This window comes from Neovison vison, chromosome 9 (assembly GCF_020171115.1).
Source record: "Neovison vison isolate M4711 chromosome 9, ASM_NN_V1, whole genome shotgun sequence".
Classification (NCBI taxonomy): Eukaryota; Metazoa; Chordata; class Mammalia; order Carnivora; family Mustelidae; genus Neogale; species Neogale vison.
Window position 1 is genome coordinate 2,948,747 of NC_058099.1, and position 19,302 is coordinate 2,968,048.

At 64.1% G+C, this 19,302-nt stretch overlaps 2 protein-coding genes across 3 annotated transcripts in view; both read right to left on the minus strand.

The window, feature by feature from the left end:
• Window positions 1-660: 660 nt before the first annotated feature.
• On the minus strand, window positions 661-6,072 carry LHX3 (LIM homeobox 3). Of its 2 annotated transcripts, none has more exons than XM_044264211.1 (6): window positions 5,979-6,072; window positions 3,613-3,784; window positions 2,851-3,053; window positions 2,231-2,382; window positions 1,913-2,084; window positions 661-1,079 (listed from the first exon to the last, which is right to left on the minus strand). In XM_044264211.1, exons 1-6 carry the CDS (start codon window positions 6,070-6,072, stop codon window positions 661-663), a joined length of 1,212 nt encoding a protein of 403 aa, XP_044120146.1. The 2 variants fall into 2 exon arrangements, with proteins under 2 accessions (XP_044120146.1, XP_044120148.1); XM_044264213.1 differs by lacking the exon at window positions 5,979-6,072 and adding an exon at window positions 5,039-5,045 and having other exon boundaries at window positions 2,839-3,053.
• Window positions 6,073-9,848: 3,776 nt separating this feature from the next.
• QSOX2 (quiescin sulfhydryl oxidase 2) overlaps window positions 9,849-19,302 on the minus strand; it is a 34,452-nt gene continuing 24,998 nt past the window's right edge. The window contains exons 12-15 of the mRNA XM_044264371.1: window positions 19,085-19,207; window positions 17,849-17,999; window positions 14,778-14,966; window positions 9,849-12,692 (exon numbers count right to left, since the gene is read on the minus strand). Of these exons, the coding sequence (XP_044120306.1) occupies window positions 12,145-12,692; window positions 14,778-14,966; window positions 17,849-17,999; window positions 19,085-19,207 (1,011 nt within the window). The 3' untranslated portion in view covers window positions 9,849-12,144. The remainder of the gene's footprint in view (window positions 12,693-14,777; window positions 14,967-17,848; window positions 18,000-19,084; window positions 19,208-19,302) is intronic.

A 19,302-nucleotide genomic window follows, 5' to 3' on the forward strand; every position in this document is an offset into this window, starting at 1 on the left:
GCCAGGTCCCCAGGGAAGACGAGAGAGGAGGCTCCTGGGGGAGGTGGGGGTTGGGACCAGAGGGACACGGGCGTGGTCCCTGCTCGGCCGCCTCTTGCCCGGACAGAAGAGGCCCATCTCTGACCTAAAGTGGGCCTTCATCAGGGAGATGGAGCCCGGAAAGAGAAGCATGGTTCGTGCTCTGTGTTTTCATTTCAGACAGTAAAGCCTCCTCCAGCCCAAAGACGACGTGGCCCTGGGCTGGAGCGTGGCGGGCGGGGGTGGGGGGAAGGCCCGGCCCGGGTTGGGGGGACGCTTCATGTCTAGAAACAGCAAGCGTCCAGTTCATTGGTCGATCAAGGGAGAAATCTGCTTACAAAACACGGCTCGCTGGCGGCCACGAGGCCGGCAGCCCTGTGTCCCTGACGGAGCCGGCACGGACAGGAGCCGCTGGGGTCCCTCTGCCCCCGAGGGAGGGGCGCGGGGTTGGGCGCTCCGCAGAAAGGAGCCCTCCTTTGAGGTCTCACCCTGTCCCCTGCGGCCGCCCGTGGCACCTGCTTTCCCGCCGAGGTCTTAGGCTCCGGGAGAGGAGGGGAGGGCGGCTCCGGGCCCCCCAGCCAGGGCCAGCACTGCTTCCCACAGCCCTTGCGTCCAGAGCTCGGTGGAGCGGGGGGGCCTCGGTCAGAACTGGCCGTGGTCCACCTCGTCCAGCCAGGAGGCGGGGCTGGCAGGGAAGTCGGGGTAGCCCCCGCTGCTCCCTGTGGACAGGTCGGAGCTGGGTCCGTTTCCCGCCAGCACCCTCATGGGCGGGGGCCCACCTGGGGCCCCCGCGGGCACCAGGCCCAACCCGGCATCCGGGTATACTAAGCCAGAGAGAAGGGGCTGGGGGCCAGGAAGGCTCTGCAGGGCAGCTGGCGATGGGGGGACACCATAGGGGCTGCTGGGGCGCAGCTCACGGTACTGCTCCGGGCCGGCCAGGCCTCCGTGCTCCAGCGGGAAGCTGCCTGGGGCTCCCGTGGGCCTGCCCAAGGCCGGGGTGGACTCCCCCAGGCTGCCGTAGAGGCCATTGGCAGGGCCCATTTCGGCCACGGCTGGCTCATCTGCAATGGAAACAGACGGCGCTGCTCAGCGCCCGCCCCTCCCCCTTTGGCCCCAGCGCCCCTCCTCTGGGGGCTCGTGGCCAGCCTGCACCGGCTAGCCCAAGCCTCTGCGGCTCTCAGAACTTAGGCCTCCCTCTGCCTCCGTGCTTGTCGCCTTTGTTCAGCTCAGTCCCACCTGGGGTCTTGGGGGAATCCCCTTGCGGGACCGGGCGAGGAACAGGCCAGCCAGGGCCCAGGGTCACGGGATAATCTGCAGGGCTGCCTGGGGAAGGGTGGCCCCACTCCCATTTTGCAGACAACTTAATTGAGGCTTGAGCGGCAGAGCGAGTGGCCTAAGGTCACGCTGCAGCCAGAGAGGGTCTCTTGCACAGACTGTCTGAGGATGGGCATTAAGGGGTAAGTATGGGGTCACTCACAGACGGGATAAGATGATTAGATGCCACAGAGACAGGGGGACCGCCCCCCAACTCCAAACCCCCAACTCCAAACAGCAGTGAGTTTTTTGTCACTTACCCCGAAACCCCTGCCCACTTTCCTGAAAATCATTGCAAGGACCAGGAGCCACAGAAATGGTCGGACCCCTTCCCCAGAGAAAGCCTGCTGAGGGTCACGGGGGTCTTGGGGGCTGTCCCCCACCAGGGGGACAGCTGAGCGCCCCAGGGGCCAAACCGCAGGGCTTGGGGACAGGGGACCAGAATCTGTGACCGCTTTTAAAAGAAGGCCAGGGCAGCCCCTGACTGGGAAATAGCCATTTGCAGGCTCCGGGGGAATGCAGGGCGTGCGAGCTGCGGGCCTCCCGACTGGCGCCCTGGGGGCGAGGCGGCCCGCCGTACCGGTGAACGAGACGTCGGCGTCGCTGTCCTGCCCCTCCTCCTGCACGCTGTCCTTGTCCGACTTGGGGCCGCCGCGGGCACGCTTCATGCTGCGGAAGTACTGGCCCCAGCGCTGCCGGCCCGCGTCCTTCTTGAGCCGCTTCTCCTTGGCGCGGCGGTTCTGGAACCACACCTGCGGCGGCGCGAGCGGCGGAGGGCTGGTGAGCGGGGCGCGGGGCGCGGGGCGCGGGGCGCGGGGCGCGGGGCGCGGGGCGCGGGGCGCGGGGCGCGGGGCGCGGGGCGCGGGGCGCGGGGCGCGGGGCGCGGGCGGGCGCTGACCTGCACGACGCGCATGTCTAGGCCGGTCTCCGACGAGAGCTGCTCGCGCACGTGGCGCGCGGGCTTGGGCGAGGTGTTGTAGGCGCTCTTCAGCGTCTCCAGCTGCTTGGCCGTGATGGTCGTGCGCGGCCGCTTGGCCGTGGCCTCGGCCTCTGCGCCGCGAGGGGGGGAGTGAGGCTGGGCCCCTCCGCCGCCCGATGGCCCCCCACCCCGCCGGGGCGCGGGGACACCGCAGTAAAGGCGGAGGGCGGCTGACCTCTTCCCCTCCCGCCTCCGCCCCGATTCCCCATTGTTCCAAAGCTGTGGGTAGGGACGGATCTTCACGGTCAAGGGTTTGGGGCGATAATCCACACATTTCAGACCAACCTCCCTGCGCCCCCCCGAGGATGGAAGGAGGCCGCTAAGGCCCTGGAGCCAGGCTTCCTCGGAGCCGGTGGATCATCCCTACCGGGGCGGGCCCCCACCCCTCCTGGCCGAGGGTGGGGAGGCGCTTAAGTTTGCGCCCCTGAGGGAGCGCCCTGCAGCGGGCTCTGGGCGTGGATCCCTCCGCGCCCCTAACAGACGGACCCCAGCCCCATTTTGCAGACGGGGAAAGGAGGTGAGTGGACCCTCCCACTGACCGCGCTGCTTGGCCGTCTCATAATCCGCCTTGCACACCAGCCGGCTGTCTTCCATGAGGTAGAACTCGTCCCCCGTGGCCAGCTGCCGCTTGCACACGACGCAGGCGAAACAGTGCAGGTGGTACACGAAGTCCTGGGCGCGGCGCACCACCTGCGTGGGCGGGATGCCCAGCTGGCACGCGGCGCACTTGGTCCCGAATCGCCTGCGGGACGCACAGGGCGCGGCTCAGCGCAGCGTCAGCGGCTCCTTCGCAGGGAGCGGGTTGGAGAACGAGGAGCCGGAAGCCATGCAGGGAGGTTCAGGAGGGAGGCTCACCGGGGCCCTGCCCCTAGTCGCCAGCTCAGCAGTCCCCACAGAGCCTCACAGAATACGGAGAAGGGAACCAGAAGCCCCGGGGAAGAGCCTCGCTGCCCTGACCTCCGTGTCCCAGTGGGGTAGCAGGATCTAAGGACAGTTCCCTTAGACCCCAGAGGCCTGTGCTGGAAAAGCACCCCCTCCCCGGCATCGAAGACAAACACAAGACCGAAATTAAGACGGAGTAAATCTAATCAAGTTCTGTAAACTTGGGGTTGTCTTTTTGAATGACTGTTTCCATGATTTGCAAAATTAATTATTTGGAGAGAACTGAGCTGCCCCGCCAGCCAGGCCTGGCGGGCGTGGAGATTCCCCACCCGCCCCCTGGCCTGGGTAAGAGGAGGGGCCCGCCTTGCAGGAGCAGACTGCACCCCTGCCCTCCCGCACAAGCCCGGGGCCACGCTCACTTGAAGAAGTCGTCCTTGCAGTAGACGTTCTCCCCGCGGCTGAAGCAGCGCTCGGCCAGGGGCGCGTGGCAGTCAGTACACTTCAAACACTTGCTGTGCCAGTGGCGGTCCAGTGCCTTGAGGATGAAGCGGTCCAGGATGTGCTGGTCACAGCCTGCGCACAGCGGGATCTCTGCAGGCCAAGGAGCCACTGAGGTCAGAGGCGCCGCACGGAGTGGGAGCACTGGAGTCCCCTTCCTAGTCCAGCCCGCGGGGCCCGGGGCTGCCACAGGAGACCCCCTTCCCCGCACACCCCTTCCCGGCCGGCGTGCATGGCTCCTTGGTTCCTGGGTGTAGGGAGTGCATGATACCGAAGTCTGCGCCCTGGCCCACAGTTAAAATTTGGGAAAACTGAAATAGGTTTAGAAGTGTTTCCGTGAGCAGGAAGGGGCCCCGGCCATTCCATTCAGCCAGATAACGTCAACTGCAAAATGTTCCCAGCGACCACAAAGGGTGCACATTGAGCTCAAATGAAAACCCCACCATAGGAGCTGTCTAGCAGGACCCGGACGTAAGATGCTCGTGGTCCCGGGGTGCGTACCGCCCGATCCCCATCGCTATTTTGCGCAATTAAGTATCCTTGCAGCTGGAGGTCCCTTGTTGAAGCCTGGCCACTCAACCCTGCTCAGGCACCAAGGTAAAAACTGGTGTCCTCCTCATCTCTGGGAGCCCTCGCAAGTCCCTGTACACGGACTGGACAATTGGATCGCTGTCACCATACTCAAGTGTCGGTGCCTGACATGAGTGACTCCGACACTCGGCTCTGCCACCGTGTGACTGCAGGCCTCTGGGGGAGCAAGGCTGGGGGAACTCGGGGTGGTCTGCGGGAGCCAGCGGCCCGTGTGGGGCTCTGCAGGGTGCTCACAGGGTGGATCTCCTTGTGGGTTTAGAAAAGTCTTCTGGAGAGGAAAGAACCAGCAGCAGGAGCTGGAGCCTGCGCAAACATTGCATCCACCTGGCCATGCTCCCCTCCCCTGCCAGAGACCCCTCCGGCTCCAGGCCAGCCGGCAGTGGGTGGGACGACCGGAGAAGGGCCTCCCTGCGTTCCAGGCTGAAAGCACCCTGATCGACTGACCTCCCTGGCCCAGCATCAGGAAATTCGCCGAGGATGCGGTCCCGCATCAGACCAAACCGCGGCCCCAGTACCAGTGGAGCGTGGGGAGGCGCCTGCTCCGGGGGTTGGGGTGGGGGCCCCCCTCGCTGGTGGTGCCGGCAGAAGGGCGAGCGCAGCCGGCCTACATCTGGTGGCTAGACGGGCCAGCGAGCGCGGATTCAGCACCGTGGCCGGGACAGCGCCCGGCCGAGCTGCCCTCCGCCCCGCGTCCGGCAAAAGCTCTCCCACTGGGTCCCTGTTGCTCCCCGACGCGCCCTGCGACCCGGGCCTTACGCTGCATGGCGACTCCAGCCTCGGCGGCGTCTCCTACCCTCAGCGCTGGTGGGGCGCAGTGGAGCCTCCCGCCTGCCGCCCGCTCGGGGCCAGCTCTCCTGAGCGATCGCGTGGGGAGTGCGCCTCCCCTCTCTCCCTCTCCCTCCGCCTCCCACCCCTTCCTCCCAGCCCCTGCGGCCAACCCCTCCCAGGAACCGTTGGAAAAATAAATAAATAAATAAGTAGGGGACGAAAGAGACCCCACAGCCTGGATGTAACCTCTTTCCCACCTGCTGGGTCCCTGACACTCCCCACGCGGCCAGGCCCGCCTCCGTCTCCATCCTGTGGTCCCGCGGGCGACGAAGCCCAGGAGAAGGACTGGCGATTGCCCTTCTCCAGAGCCCAAGCGTGGGAGGGAGCCGCGGAGGCAGGACGGGTGCGGCAGGAGCTGGGGTCTTTCCTCCAGAAGGGTCCTGAGGACCGGCCTGGGAGCCGTGGATGAGCAGGTACGTGTGGGGCAGACAAGGAGACCTCAACTAGGGACATCTGCCAGCGGGCTCCAGCTACGCATGCTGGCCCTGCCTCTGACTCTCTTCCCCCGAAAGTGTGGACTACCTGGGTGCCGTCAGCTCTGTGGGGCATCTTCCTGTCCGGTGGTCACCGGCACGCGCGGTTACTCTCCACATGCTCTCCGGATAAGGGAGAGGCTTTCCTAAATCAGTCCTGGGACCCCAAGTACTCTCTGGCCTGGGCTGTTGGGCACTGCGACCGCCCAACCGACAGCACGGCTCCCGGGCCCCGACGCTAACTCGCTACTGAGGCGCCCGGGTGGGGACGTGCTGGGGCCCTTGCCTCCACGCCCGCCCGGGTCCCCCCTCTCCCACCCCCTGTGTGGCCAAGCCCGGAAAGGAGCGAGGACCTCCGGGTCTCCCCGTGCAGCCGCTCAAGCCCGGGCACCCACCTCGGCGCAGGTCCTCCCTCCGCGCCAGAAGCGCCAGCAGCAGGTCGCCGCCCGCCGACTCGCGGCCCGGGCCCAGCTCCCCGCGCGCCTCCATGGGTCCCGTCGCCTGGCGCCGCGGCTCTCCGGCCCCGAACTTTCCCGCGGCCCGGGGAGGCCACGGCTTCCGGGGCCCCCGGCCGGTGTCCGAGCTATTCCCCGCGCTGCTGGGCGCTGCGCCCGCGGGCCGCCCTGGGGCCCGGAGCCTCAGGCCGCGCGGAGGGCGGAGCGGCGGGAGGCGGGGCCGCGGCGCGGGGCGGGGCCGGGGGTCGCTGAGACGCGCCGCGGGCGTCCGCTGGCTACGCGCGTCTTTGCTAGGGGACCCGGGGTGCCCAGACGCCACCCGAGTAGCCGGCCCGAGGAGGGCGGGGACAGTCAGGGGAGGAGCCCGGCCAGGGCTGCCCGTGGGAGCTCACCCGGGCCCCGCAGCCTCCTGCCCCGCGCTTCGGGCCGCGGGCTGAGGCCTGGGCTCCAGGCGTGATCGCGTGTCCGAAGGCTGGGGGTCCCGGGAGGACGGTCCGGGAGGGAGCCGCGTCCCATCGCCGCTTGAGAGCCGGGTTTGGGAGGCTTGGTGACAACGTCTGGTCCACAGGAACGCGACCCGGGACCCAGAGAGGGTGAGTGTGGCGCCCAAAGGCTCAAAGCAAAGGCACCAGGAGCCAGACACGACCTTAGACCTCCCAGCTGTGACCAGCTTCTGGGCCCCACCCTGGGAACTGCCACCAGCATAGGCACAGAGAGGGGCGATTCTCGGCAGGTACACCCGGTGTCCTTCGCCCAGTCATCGGCCAGGACTCAGGTCAGGAAGGACAGAGCTGGGGGAGTTGGAGGTCCGTCCTCACTTCCCTCCACATACCAGCTTGCACAGAAGGCAGTCCCACACCTGATCTTCCAGCATTTTGTCCCCAATCCAAAGGGTAAGCCTGTAGGAACCCACCCATGCTTGCATATAGAGAGACGCACCCCCCACCGAGGGCAGCTGCTCCTGTGTAGAGGACACCCGGTCCCCAGTGATTAGGAAACAGCAGTGTGGGGCCATTGCAGCCTGGGGCATGGTGAGGGCAGGAGCCTCAGGCAGTGATGGGGGTGAGCAGATTTCTGCCAGCCTCCCCATCTCTCCACCTGGGAGAGTCCCATGGTATAGGACAGTCTTCGCCCTGCTCCGTATCCTGGCCTCTGGTCACCTCGTCTGTGGGTTCTACTAAGGAGGCAAGCCTGGAAGGATGGGGCAGGAAAAGCACAGTGCCCTCCCAGATCCCAGCAGAGCCAGCCCCAGGGATCTGAGCAAAGGCTCATAACACCAGCACTGCACGCTTCCCTGTGCAAGACACTGTTCCCAGAGGACAGGGCCAGGGTGCACAAGCCGGTGAGCTGGGTGCTGGGCGTACTGGGATGTTGGCCGTGGAGTGTCAGCTGCTGCAGAGCCCTGCCTAGAGGGACCATGTGTGGTTTGAGGGGGGAAGGGGCAGGCGGGCAGCGGGTCCAGGAGGCGGCTGCCCCACATGCTCAGCCTTCTGGCTGGCCTGCCAACAATGCCTCCATTATTTTCCAACGTCCATGGCGATCGAGTGGTCCTAGGGAGGGCAATTTAGGTGGAAGACCCAGCCCAGGGGTCCCAGTTCTGCAGTTGGGCAGTGTGGGAGAGCTGAGGGGTGTGGGGTCTCTGGAGGAAACTGATGTCTCCACTCTGCCCTGTCCCTTCCCCCAGCAGTTCCTGCAAGGCCCCTTCTGTTCTCGGGGTCCTCCACAATAGCCCATGGCCTCTGGAGCCACTGCAGCGAACTCCAGGCCCTCTGCCCGCAGGATCTGCCAGACTTGCATCCCCTCGCCACTGCTCCCATCTCTCATGGGTGCTGCCTCCCCCCAACCCACCGTGATTTCTCCAGAATTTCTTCCTTTCTCTGCTGTGTCTGGGTCCCCCTCTCCCCACCATCCCTCTGCCTGACTCTGCTGTCCTAGTCGTTTCTCCCATTGGGGTCATCTTGCCTGGGGTGGAGGCCAAGGGGTTCGCGGGGGCCCTTACCCAGAGTCCTACCGAAGCTGCAGGCGGCAGTGGCTATGGAGGCCTGTTGCCTATCTCGGTCTCCACTGATCTCGGTTTCCAGCAGCATGATGACTGCCAGGCCAGAGAAGGGAGTCCAGGTGGTCCAGGCTGCCCTTCTCCTTCCTCCTCTGCGACCCTGGGAGGGCTCAGAACTCCCCAAGGCCCGGATGTCTCGGGACTGTGACCCGGTGTGCACAGCTCCAGCAGCCGGAGCCTCGGGCCTGGGCGCTGTCCGCGGTGCTGAATGAGCGGACCAGCCGCCCATCTCCCCAGGGCCCCTGTCCCCCACCCCTCCCCACCTTCCCTGACCACGCCCACCACTCTATTCCCCTAGCTCCCCTCCCCACCATCCCACCTCCCTAGGTCTGCCGTCGCTGTGCCTGCCTCCCCCTGCCCCGCCCACCTCCCTGTCTCCCAAGGCCCCTTGTCCCTCACCCCCTCTCCACCTCCCCCAAACCCTGCCAATCAGTCTGTTCCCCCATCCTGCTTCCCCACCACCCTACCTCCCTAGGTCTGCAATCCCCCCACCTGCCTCCCCCAGCAACCCACCACTGCCTGCCTTCCTCCCAGCTCCCTCCTCACTTTCCCCACCTCTCTTGGTTTCCAGTCCCTCCACCAAGCACCTGCCAGATTCCCCTGACCCACTTGCCCTCCTCAGGCCCTTGTCCGCACCCTCCCACCCCCAGTCCCTCAGCCAGCCTCACCCCACCTTTCCTCCCATCGCCAGGGGCAGCCATTTCTGCCCAGAGGCTTGGTCTGGGCTTGGGAATTGGAAACAAGGGCGGGGGTGGGGGTGGGTGGGGCTCCACCCTGCCCTACAGGGCAGTGTCCAGGACTCTGCCGCTCCAGCCCCGGCCCCCATGCCTCTCTGGCTCTAGGTGTGGCCCGGCACACAAGGCTGCTGCTGTCCTAAGCAACCTGTTGCCCACACAACCTTCCCTGGGTCTGCAGCAGCCCACCCCTAAGCCCACAGAGCAGCTGAGGAGGGGCACAGGGGCGCCCCTAGCAGGAACCGCTCAGGACTCAAGGGCTGGGAGGGGTTACCAGACTGCGGACCCTTGCCAACACCAGCACCACACAGACCCGGAATGGCAGAATGGTCCGTGCCCTGCCTGGCGGGCACACAGGGGCTCCTTCTCTGAGGGAAGGGGTTACCTATAGCTAGCACACAGCCTGGCTGGGAAGGTGAATCCACGGGAACCACCTCCAGCATTTCCCTCAGAAGCCACCATGACCAGAGTGCCCACCCCCCGCCGGCCCCCAGCAAAACAAAACAAGTTAGAAGCAGACGGAATCAATAGTTTAGAACCTGAGGCAGTAAACAGGTGTTGGGGGTAAAGCCCTGGCTAGAGGCCGTGTTGGGGTATGCAGATGAGGTGGCACTGGGGCAGGTCCAGCACTGGCTGGGCTGGGGCTCCAGTCACCAGGGTGCCCCTCGTGCATCACGAAGCCACAGGACTCCCACGTATCCACCCCTGCCGTGTCCCATCAATCTACCGTGTGACATGCGTGAAGGCTGTGGTCCTGTGGCCGGTCCCCAACTACATCAGCCCTGAGAAGATAATCTATAATGGATCTTCCATCTTTCACTTTCCTCCTGGGCTGTCTTCTGAAACCAGAGGCTCAGTACAAGGAACCCCAGGGTTTCAGACGCCCAGTCCGTGAACTCTGGAAGGGAAGGAGGGGTCCGTTCTGCGCCCCGACCTATCCCTGCCAGAACGAGCTCAAGTTTTCAAAAGAATTACAGTCCTTCCAAATGTCAGATTTATTTTAAAATGTGCACATTACAGTTCACTTAAATACAAAATGTTTATTTTTCTTACAGGTAAGGAATTTCAGATGTTGCCACATCAATTAGCTTCTTTTTAATCAAAATCCTTCCATTAAAAATAAATACACATTTAAATTACCGAACTATTGTATTCATTAATCTAAATGCTTACAACTTTAGAAAACAGACCTTAAATCTTGCCCAAAGTTAACGTCCAATTCCTAGCAGGCCACGTAAGGCATGTGGCCACATTCACACCCACACATCAGACACACGTCCTGTGGCCGCCTTGGCACACCACCTGTCCCTGGCTGCTCACGGTCCGGGGGAAACCTGGCCCCTCAGGGAGTTGCAAACTTGTCCCTCGAATAACCGCGACCTCCAACTGCAACGTTACCACGAACCCCGAGAGGCCGACCCTGGCTCTTGTGGCGGTCATGGCCTTGGTGTCTTGCGCCTTCAGCCCAGACCACGCCATGTGCGGAGATGTACTTTGGGGAGAAGACACACTGGACGCAAACCAGAAGGTAGTTTCATTTGTGGCGCTGGGCATCCCCTCTGGATTCTGTGGGTGGATGTGGCCAGTTTGGTTCCGGGTCTTCGGTAACTGGGGGCACAGTCACCACTGGAGCACACGGGCTGAGCACACGGGCTGAGCACACGGGCTTCCAGGGGCGAGGCACAGCCTGACGGGAAGAAACCTCTGGAGAAGCCATGGAAGCCAAGCAGCTGAGGAAGCTGCCAACGGAGCTCCCCACCCCATCCCTCATCTGTATGTCCCTGTCCCCTGCCCCATCCCACACCCTACCCCCAGTCACCTGCCCTCATCCCCCCCTTTCCCTACCACATCCCTATCCGGTTCCCATCCCCCTATCCTGTCCTCCCCCCATCCCTCATTCCCTGTGCTCTAGTCCCCCATTCTCTGTCCTCCATCCTGTCCTGCCCCCATCCCATGCCCATCCCATTCCGTCTCTCACCCCCGTCCCCTGCCACCCCATCTCCCAGCCAGTCCCTGTCCCCCATCCCATCCCCCATCCTCCGCAGAAGCTCAAGCTCCTGACAGCTCGCCTGCTGCCCCCCCAAGACACGCCTCTGGTCAGCAGGTGTTAGTGCGTGATCACAGTGGGCGCCGGGCGACGTGGAGAAGATGGCCGTACTGTCCTAGCGACAGGAGTGGACGGCCGCGGCTGCACTTGTGGACAAAGCGACGTCTTAAAGCATCTCCATGAAAGAGGCAGAGCATGCTATTTTGTCTGTTTACATCTCCAGAAACAAATTCACCTCTAAGTGATTTGGGTTTTATGCACAGTGTGTGAAAAATCATTAAATGATAAAAAATCAATCACCAAAGCCTGGGGGACCAGGGTCGTGGGCCAGGACCTTTTGTAAAACAGCTTCTGGGAAATGAGATTTGGGGTTCAGCCTTACTGGTTTTGACGACCATACACACGTCACCCCCAGAGGGCCACTGGTCCTAGCATGATGTGGCCCTCCGGTCCTAGCGTCTGCTTTGTTTGGCAGCAGGCCCTGCAGCTGCTGGACCACGGGGCACAGATGAAGGGCTCCCTGAAAGGTCCCTTGGGGCCTCAGCCACCCCACACCCCTCCTGTGTGGGGCTCTGCCCTCCGTGCCGGGCACAGGCAGTTGGGGACGGCCCGTGGCCACTGAGTGCTCTCCTGCCACCAGATTCATGAAGGCGCCACCTCTGCCACCTCCCCCGCAGCGGGGTTCCTTGCAAGGCAGTGAAGTCACAAACCCTCCTCCTCCCTCCCCCCTGGAGGGACGGGATGCTCTTCTGCTTCAGCAGAAACCACCACGCCGCCGGGAAACCCAGATGCAAACGGGTCTCTGAGAACCAGACTGGCCTGGAGACGTGGCCGAGGGCGTGGTGCACTGGGGACCCACTGCTGGGGGCCGTGCTGCAGCTCCGCGGGGCCCAGGCTGGCCACGTGATCGCCCGCCGGCCTCCCAGCGCACAAGGGCTCGGCGGCTCTCGGAATCCCCAGCCAGGCTTGTGGAAGGTGACGTGCGTCTAGAAACTTGGGACGAAGGCAGCCCGGAAAATCTGTCTGTTTGGCCTGGACTCCCCCTTTCCTTGGACAGAGGAGAGTGAAAATACACATTTTTGCTGTCGGCCCTGTACAGGCATCCAGCGAGCACGCCAGGAGGGCACGCGGGCCCACGGCAAACGCTGGCCTGCCCGCCACTGGAAGTAAAACTGGGTCTCGTTGTTTATAAAATCCCTGATCTGTGAAAGCTGCAGGTGGCCTGGTGGGGCTGTTTCCCCAAAGGCGCTTCTGTGGTCCCGCTTGGTTCTACACGGACGGCCGGTGATGTCTCACTTTCCACCGCTTGGACCGCACTCGGAAGAAAAAGTACATCACCATCAGGAACAAGGAAGAGGCCACGTAGAGCACGACACAGAGGCTCATGTCCAGGCCAGAGAAGCCCATCCCGAGGAGGGGCACAGCCACCTCCGCCTCCCTGCGGCCCTCTGCTCCGCTCGCGCTCCGCAGCCTCCCGTCCAGGCCGAGCTGCGAGCCGTCCGACAGGCGGGGTCTGGGAGGCAGCACGCTGGGGGGACGGAGACTCTCGGCACGCTGGTCTCTCCGAGGCCTCCCTGGGGAGGCAAGGCCTTTCTCCTGCTCCCCGCCCTGGTGTGGGCCGCCTCCTTCGCTGGTGTCTCCCAGGTCTGCCGCGTATGTGTCCACGAGATTGTCACCGCTGTAGTGCTGCTTCAAGAACAGAAGCACCTGGCCCTCGTTCCAGCTGTGCACGCCCTTGATCTCCTCGTGGCAGGCTGGGCAGAGGTCTGGGGTGGGCCACGGAACCTTTGGAAACTTGGGGTCCTCACTTAGATGGCCTGGGACGGGGAGGGAGGGCAACGGTGAAGGGATCTCTGGTGACCCACGTGCCCCATGTCCTGGAGACGCCTCCCCTGTCCACCCGCCTGCACCGTGACCTCCCAGTGCTCCCGGCCTCCCACCCATCACTCCTGCACAGACACCTGTCCCTCAAGCCCCCCACATAAATGTTGTTTTTTCCCCGGAACCTCTGGCAGGGCCTCATGGCCACAGCAAGGGAAGGGTCCTCGCTTGGACGGTGCTATCCACCTGGCCAGACCCCGCTCCCGCCTGCAGCTACTCTGCCTCCCCGTGACCCCAAGGCCCCTGCTCATGCCTCGTCTCTGCTTGTCCTCTCCCCTCTTAAGATGCATCTGAGGTCCACGGCCACACAAACCCCTGGAGTCCCTGCCCCTGGACACAGGCTGCCCAGACAATTCCACAGCACTTCAGGGACGTGTGGGTCCTCCCAGACCCCCAAATCCCATAAATCCCATCAGGATCTCTATACCCATCCTGGGAGCGAGACCTGCTGTGGGAACCTGCGGAAAGCTGGCCGCCCGTCCTGCTCCCAGAGGTGGCACGGCGAGACAGCACTGTCCCGCACCCGCTGACCACACTGTGCAGGGTCAACTCGGCCGGCAGGACCGCTCCTCGCAGGAACTATGACCCCCCCAGCACTCTGCAGAGCGCCCCCAGTTTAAAGTCACACTACTTCCTGCTCAACGTCTGCTCACAAGGCGGTTCAGTCACGGTCCTGCCAGCCGTCCATGGAGGCCACGGCTGAGACTCCTCCTGTCCCCGGGTGAGTGCGTTCGCTCCTCTGGGTGATGGAGCCCACGGAGCAGCAGCCTGACCTGCTCGCTTCCCTTCCCCCTTCTCTTCCATCTGGGTGAGCGACACCCTGCCCGACCCCGCAGCTCTGGCTCCCTGCCACGCAGATTTGAGGACCATGAGGTGCGCCACACTGTGCCCCTCGGCTCCCAGAGTCCCCTGACCCAATGTGGGGTGCCCTGCCACCCCGAAAATGCTTCCGTGAATAGATGTGGACAAGATCACATCTACTGGGTGTGGCCCAATGGCGATGCTCTCTTCCCGCCCGTGAGCACACAGCCGGGAGCAGGGGCCAGCGCCCGAGACCCAGGCGCCACCCACCAGGGTCTGCGCCAGGCATGAGGCAGAGGCGCCCACGAGGAGACCAAGGAGAAGCTGCTGGGGCCCGGTGTCACACGCCACACACACAGCGAGGCCCAGGGCCGGTCTCTGAGGCCTCCAAGGAGTCTGGGCCTCCATGCAGAGGCCAGAAGTGGGCCTGGGGGGACATGGGGGGACGCAGAACTGAAGCAGGGCACAAGACTCGGGCTGCGGAAAGCCCCTTTCTGCTGCAGCGCAAGCACATGGGGGGCATGCGGGGCTCCTGGGCTGGGGCTGCCCGGGACAACTCCCCTGGTCTGGGGTGCGGTGGGGGCAGGGGGGCCGCACACCCGGAGGTGGAGGGTCCCAGAACTAGAGCCGCGGAAGCAGACAGCCATGGACAGACCCCCGGCAAGCGATGGTTTTGTGGCCTTGTGAGCTGAGCCGCGGCAGCTCTGAGCAAAGAAAAACCAATTCTCTTTAGTGCTTCAGTCGTAGTGTTTCCTGACACAGTGGATTAAATAAAAACCAATAGTTTAGTGGTTTTTCCTATTCATCTCTATTAAGACTTATCCGTCAGCAGAATTATTTTTAAGCCTAATTTCAATCTGCCCGTGATTTGGGGGCACAGTTTGAATTAACCGGGAGGCGGCACATGTGCCGCATTTACACAAAGCCGCCTTGGCGGTGTGCTTTGCTGAGAGCAGCCCACGGCGCCGCCAACAGCTTTCCGGACATCGGTTCGACTCTGCCGCCCACTGTCCGCAGGGCCTGGCAGACTCCCCGAGGGGGAAGAGCGGGGAAAGGTGGGGACGCCGGCGGCCTGGGGTGGCTGCGTGCTCGGCCGTCCTCCGGGCAGCCACCCGTCCACACAGCCTCGCTCTGACGGGCGTCTGTGTACACGGCCTCACCCCCATTGCGGTAGCCCCTCTGGACCCGGGCTTGGCCGCCCCAGGGTGGCTTCTGCTCACCTGCCAGGCGGCTGTTGACTAGGTTGTGAGTCTCCCACAGCCAGAGAATGGCTCGGTCCGTGGTCTTCACCGCGCCCATGGACTCCTTAGCCACCGCCTCGAAGTGCTCGCTGCATGCCCTACAGCCGAAGAAGGTGCGCACGTACCTCCGGATGGTCTGCAGCACGGCCTGGGGGTCATCCTCCAGACCTGCGGGGGGCGGGGGACAGAGCGCGTTGGCACTACAGGAGCGTGTCTGCAGGACCCAGACCTCGGGCTGGCGTCAGGAGCCAGGAACGGGCCCAGTGCCTGCCCCGGGGCTTGTGGGACGGCCCTGCTTGTCTGTGCGGGAAGGACACAGGGAGAAAGCAGCACCTCCTGGATGCCTGCCACGTCCAGAAGGGGTGGCTCGTGTCCCCTGGAGAGCAGATCCATGGCCCGCGTCCAGCGCAGCCCATGCTCCAGGCCATGTACAACAGCTGGAAAAACCAGCCCGAGGCCACAAGGCACCAGGGCTCCCTCCAGGGCATGAGGGGGCAGCAGCAGGCGAGGACCTGTCCCTTCTCTAGAGGCTGACCCTGTCCACGAGCGGCAATGCCACATGGACTGTGTGCCCCGGGTGCGGGCGCAGGTGCTGCCGGGACACGGTGTAAAGACACTGTGAACGCGGAACGTGGCCGTCCGAGGACACGGCCCCCAACAGCAGAGGGAAGCAGCCACCGTCTCACTAAAATGGGGACCCCTGAGAACAGCAAACGGAAGGGCGGTCACGGGGCTGGTGCCGGCGGCTCCCTTTAGACGCTAATGCGGGGGACTGAGCCAGCGAGCGAGACGCCGTGAGATTAAAGCAGATTAAATGTCAGCATTAAAAGAAATGCAGCAAAATAATTGGGGGGGGGAGACGTGCTTTTGAGATAGAATCCATCTTAATCGAGAGCAAGCCCTCCTGCAATGCCCTCCTTCCCCGCTGGGTGTGGTTCCGCTCGCGGAGGCCCAGCGCCCAAACCCGTCGTGGACCCGGGCAGGCCTCCCCAGGCGCAGCATTAGCGCCGGCCGAGCGGACGGCCACCGTCTCCTCAGCTCGGCGCGTCTCCGAGGGCGGCGCGGGCCCGTGTGCACGCGGTGAGGACACGTTGCCAGCCGGCCCTCCCGAGGCTCGGCTCCCAGCCCTCCTCTCCCCGCCGCCAGCTGCCACCCGTCCCCGGGTAATCCTCCTCTTGTCGCCCCGGCAAACCACTGCGGCCCGGGCGCCCTAATCTTCAGCGAGGACAAGAGCCATAAAGCCGTACCTGTGGGGGATTAGAGGATGCGGCGGTTTAGTCGATGGGGTTTAAACACGCACTAAGGAGAGGAAAAACCTTCCAAGACCTAATCCGGCCGTGTCCATCTGACCCAGTTCTCTGGGCACGAGCTGCGCTCCTTGATGTGGCTCCGGCCTGAGGCCCGGAGAGCTTCCCGACGGTGTGCCCTGCTGCCGGGCAGCCGTCCCGCCCGGCGATGTGAGCTCCTGCAGAGTGGAGCGCGCCCCCTGCCAGGTCCCGAGACATGGACGTCCGCATCACCCTGAGGACAGCCAGGCTGCTGATGGTTCCCACACACACAGGTCCCCCTGCAGCGACTTCACTGACTCCCCCAGCACCGGGGAGCCGCTCTACCCCACCATGGACCCGGGTTGGGCGAGGCCCATTTGACCAACAGGCCATGCCACAAGACGCCCTGTGCCATCCAGCCCAGCCCCAAGGTCCCTCCTAAGCCCAGGGCCGTGGGGAGCTGGGGTGACCCGCACTGATTCCCGAGCACATAAAGCTACGGTTCTCTCAAGCCCCAGCGTTTGGTTCTCTTTGTTCTGGAGCAGGACGAACTACACGTTTCAGTCTTTCTGGACAGAAATCGGGGAGGGAGGGAGCCCCCACCTTCACTCAGCAGAGCAGCGTCCGCAGCTGCCCGGTCCAAGCGTAGATTGGAGGCAGGTGGTCAGGTAGCTGGGGGCTCCTTTGGCAAAGCATCTGCCTTCGGCTCAGGGTCCTGGGATCGAGCCCTACGGCCATGGCTGGGCCCCCTGCTCGGCGGGGAGACTGCTTCTCCCTCTCCCACTCCCCGGCTTGTGTGTGCCGCCCCCCGCCCCCCGGGTCAAGTAAGTATGTAGAATCTTTAAGAGAATAAACAATAACTAAAGGCGATCCGCCTGCAGCGGCCAGCTTCACAGGGGAAGCGCGCATGGCGGAGCCCGGAGCGGGGAAGCCCCTGTACGTCTTCGCTGCTGTGCAGGCCACAACTGCGACAGCTCCACTTTAGTGACAGCCTGGTGATGAACGCTATTAACGTGAGACCTAACCTCTCATGGCTTTTAACCTCTCTGTGCGGGAGGCCTCTGCGATGGCCCAGGGCCGCAGCTCCCACATGCTTGGCGGGCTCGGCCCTCCCCAGGCAGGCCGGGCTGGCCGCGCACCGCTACCCAGGCCCACAGCAGAAGGGACCGGCTGCACACCGAGTACACGCCAACTGGCCTGCAGAGCCGGCTGCCACATGGCGAGGAACTGGGAGCGCCGCCGGCCGACCACCAGCAAGGCCCCGAGTCCCGCCACTGCCCCACAAGTAAGCAGGGGCGGGGCTCTGGGGCTCCGCCCAGGGCAGACTCCCGATGACACCCTGGCATCGCCAGCCGACTCTGCGCCCACAGGCTCACCAGACACCAGCAGCCGGGGGCCCGGGCCCAGCGCCGTCGGAGTCCCTGGCCCACAGACACTCCCACAGAAAGCTAAGCTGCCGGCTTGTTTCGCGACCACACGTACCAAGCAGACGTGTCTGAACGCGCTTCACTCGGTCACGCTTTTGCGAGAAAGGAGTTCCTGGCCCGTGTGTCCTCATTCTGTGACGCTATCCCCACAGGTCAGCCGTGCACAGGCTCGTGAGTTCCGGAGGACCCGGCACCTGCGCAGGCAAGACGCTCCCCTCCATGCTCCTTAGCCTGCACCCCCCCGCGGGGACGTGTCCCCTCACACACTGCTGCTCACGACACTGAAAGGCCCCACCACGGCGAACGTGGCAAGTAGGCTCGGCGTGCCCTGGGCCCTCGCGGGGACAGCGCATACCTGTGCCATCCAGCGCCTCTGGGCGGGCCCCGGCTTCGACAGTCAGAGTGTGGAACAGCTGCCAGAGAGAGCACGTGTAGCCCCTGAGCTCCGGCCGGCTTCCTTGACATCCAACCCACATTACATGATTAGTAAGGAATATTCCAGAGATCTGTGAGCAGGGAGAGAATGAGATTAACTTTAGTATTAAAGTAGCTGGCGAGCGTCCTCCGGCTTGAGCGGGCGCTGGTTACGCCTGGTGTTGATGCGTCAGAATTGTGTCAACCGCACGTCTCCTTACACGTGTATTTAAATTCAACACCGAACAAGCGAGAAAACAAAGCCTCTATTCCACCAAAGGAGTTCTCAAACTAGGGGGATGGAGCCTGTGCCTTTCCTTCCCCCGCAGGGACGAGATGGTTCGTGGTATCGGATCAACGCAGCTTCAGGAAAGCATCAAGGGCTCCCGGCCTCGTGCGTTCGAGTCACTTAACCCAGCCCCCCACCCACTGGGGCAGGGTGAGAGGAAACCACCCAGCGGTCCCGCGGCTCTCAGCCAGAGCAGGTGTGGCCCACAGCGGCATCGGTGGAGCGCCGAGGCCCTAAGAGCCTGCCCGCAGCCACGTAGGGGCTTCTAACACCAAGTCCACAGCCACGGCCGGCGTCTCCTGGCAGGCCAGCTGGCACAGGGCTTGTCCACGGGGCCTGAAGCACGTGGCTCCCACAGGGACGTGCATGCGGACAGACCCTGTAGCCGAGGAGCCTGTGAGGGCCTCCAGGTTAGGGGGAGGTCAAGGCCAGCACCCAGCACATCTCTGTGCTGCCGGACAGTATGGCGCCTGCGAGCACCGACGTGTGGCTCATATGGGCTTGCGTCCTGCCCCGGGTCGCATCCTGACTGGAAGGCTTCCGAGAGCTGGGGCAGGAGGGAGGAGAACTGGCCTGGGGCGCTCCGGCAGGGCCTCCCTGCGGCTCACGGAGCACATGGTTTTATCAGCCTGTTGTGTGTAAGACTGAGGCGTTTACTACAAATACAAGTAACACACGAGGCCGAGCACCCATCAACTGCTGTGTCACAGCATACCTCCTGTGGCCTCGGCCGGCCGCGCCGCAGGCAGAGGTGGCGTGCACAGAGCGCGTCCTGGGACAGTGGGACCTGTGGGGTGTAGCGGGGGGGACGCGGCCGGGCCCCTGGGTGGGGAGGGAGAGCAGGAGGACGTGGACAGGCGGGGCGTGGGCTCTGGGGCATGGGCTCACCCGCATCTTGTTGTTGACCAGATCGAGGACGGCATTGTAGGGGATCCTGTCCAGGGGAAGGCTGGCCAACCACTCCTGCAGCGTCTCCAGCAGCTTCTTGACCGGCGCCCGGCCGGGGAACAGCTGTGCAAGGAGGGACCGTACTTAAGACAGTTCGGGGGAGACGCCGCCCATGGCACAGCCATCCCTGGGGACCTAGGCCAGGTGGGGTCTGCCGG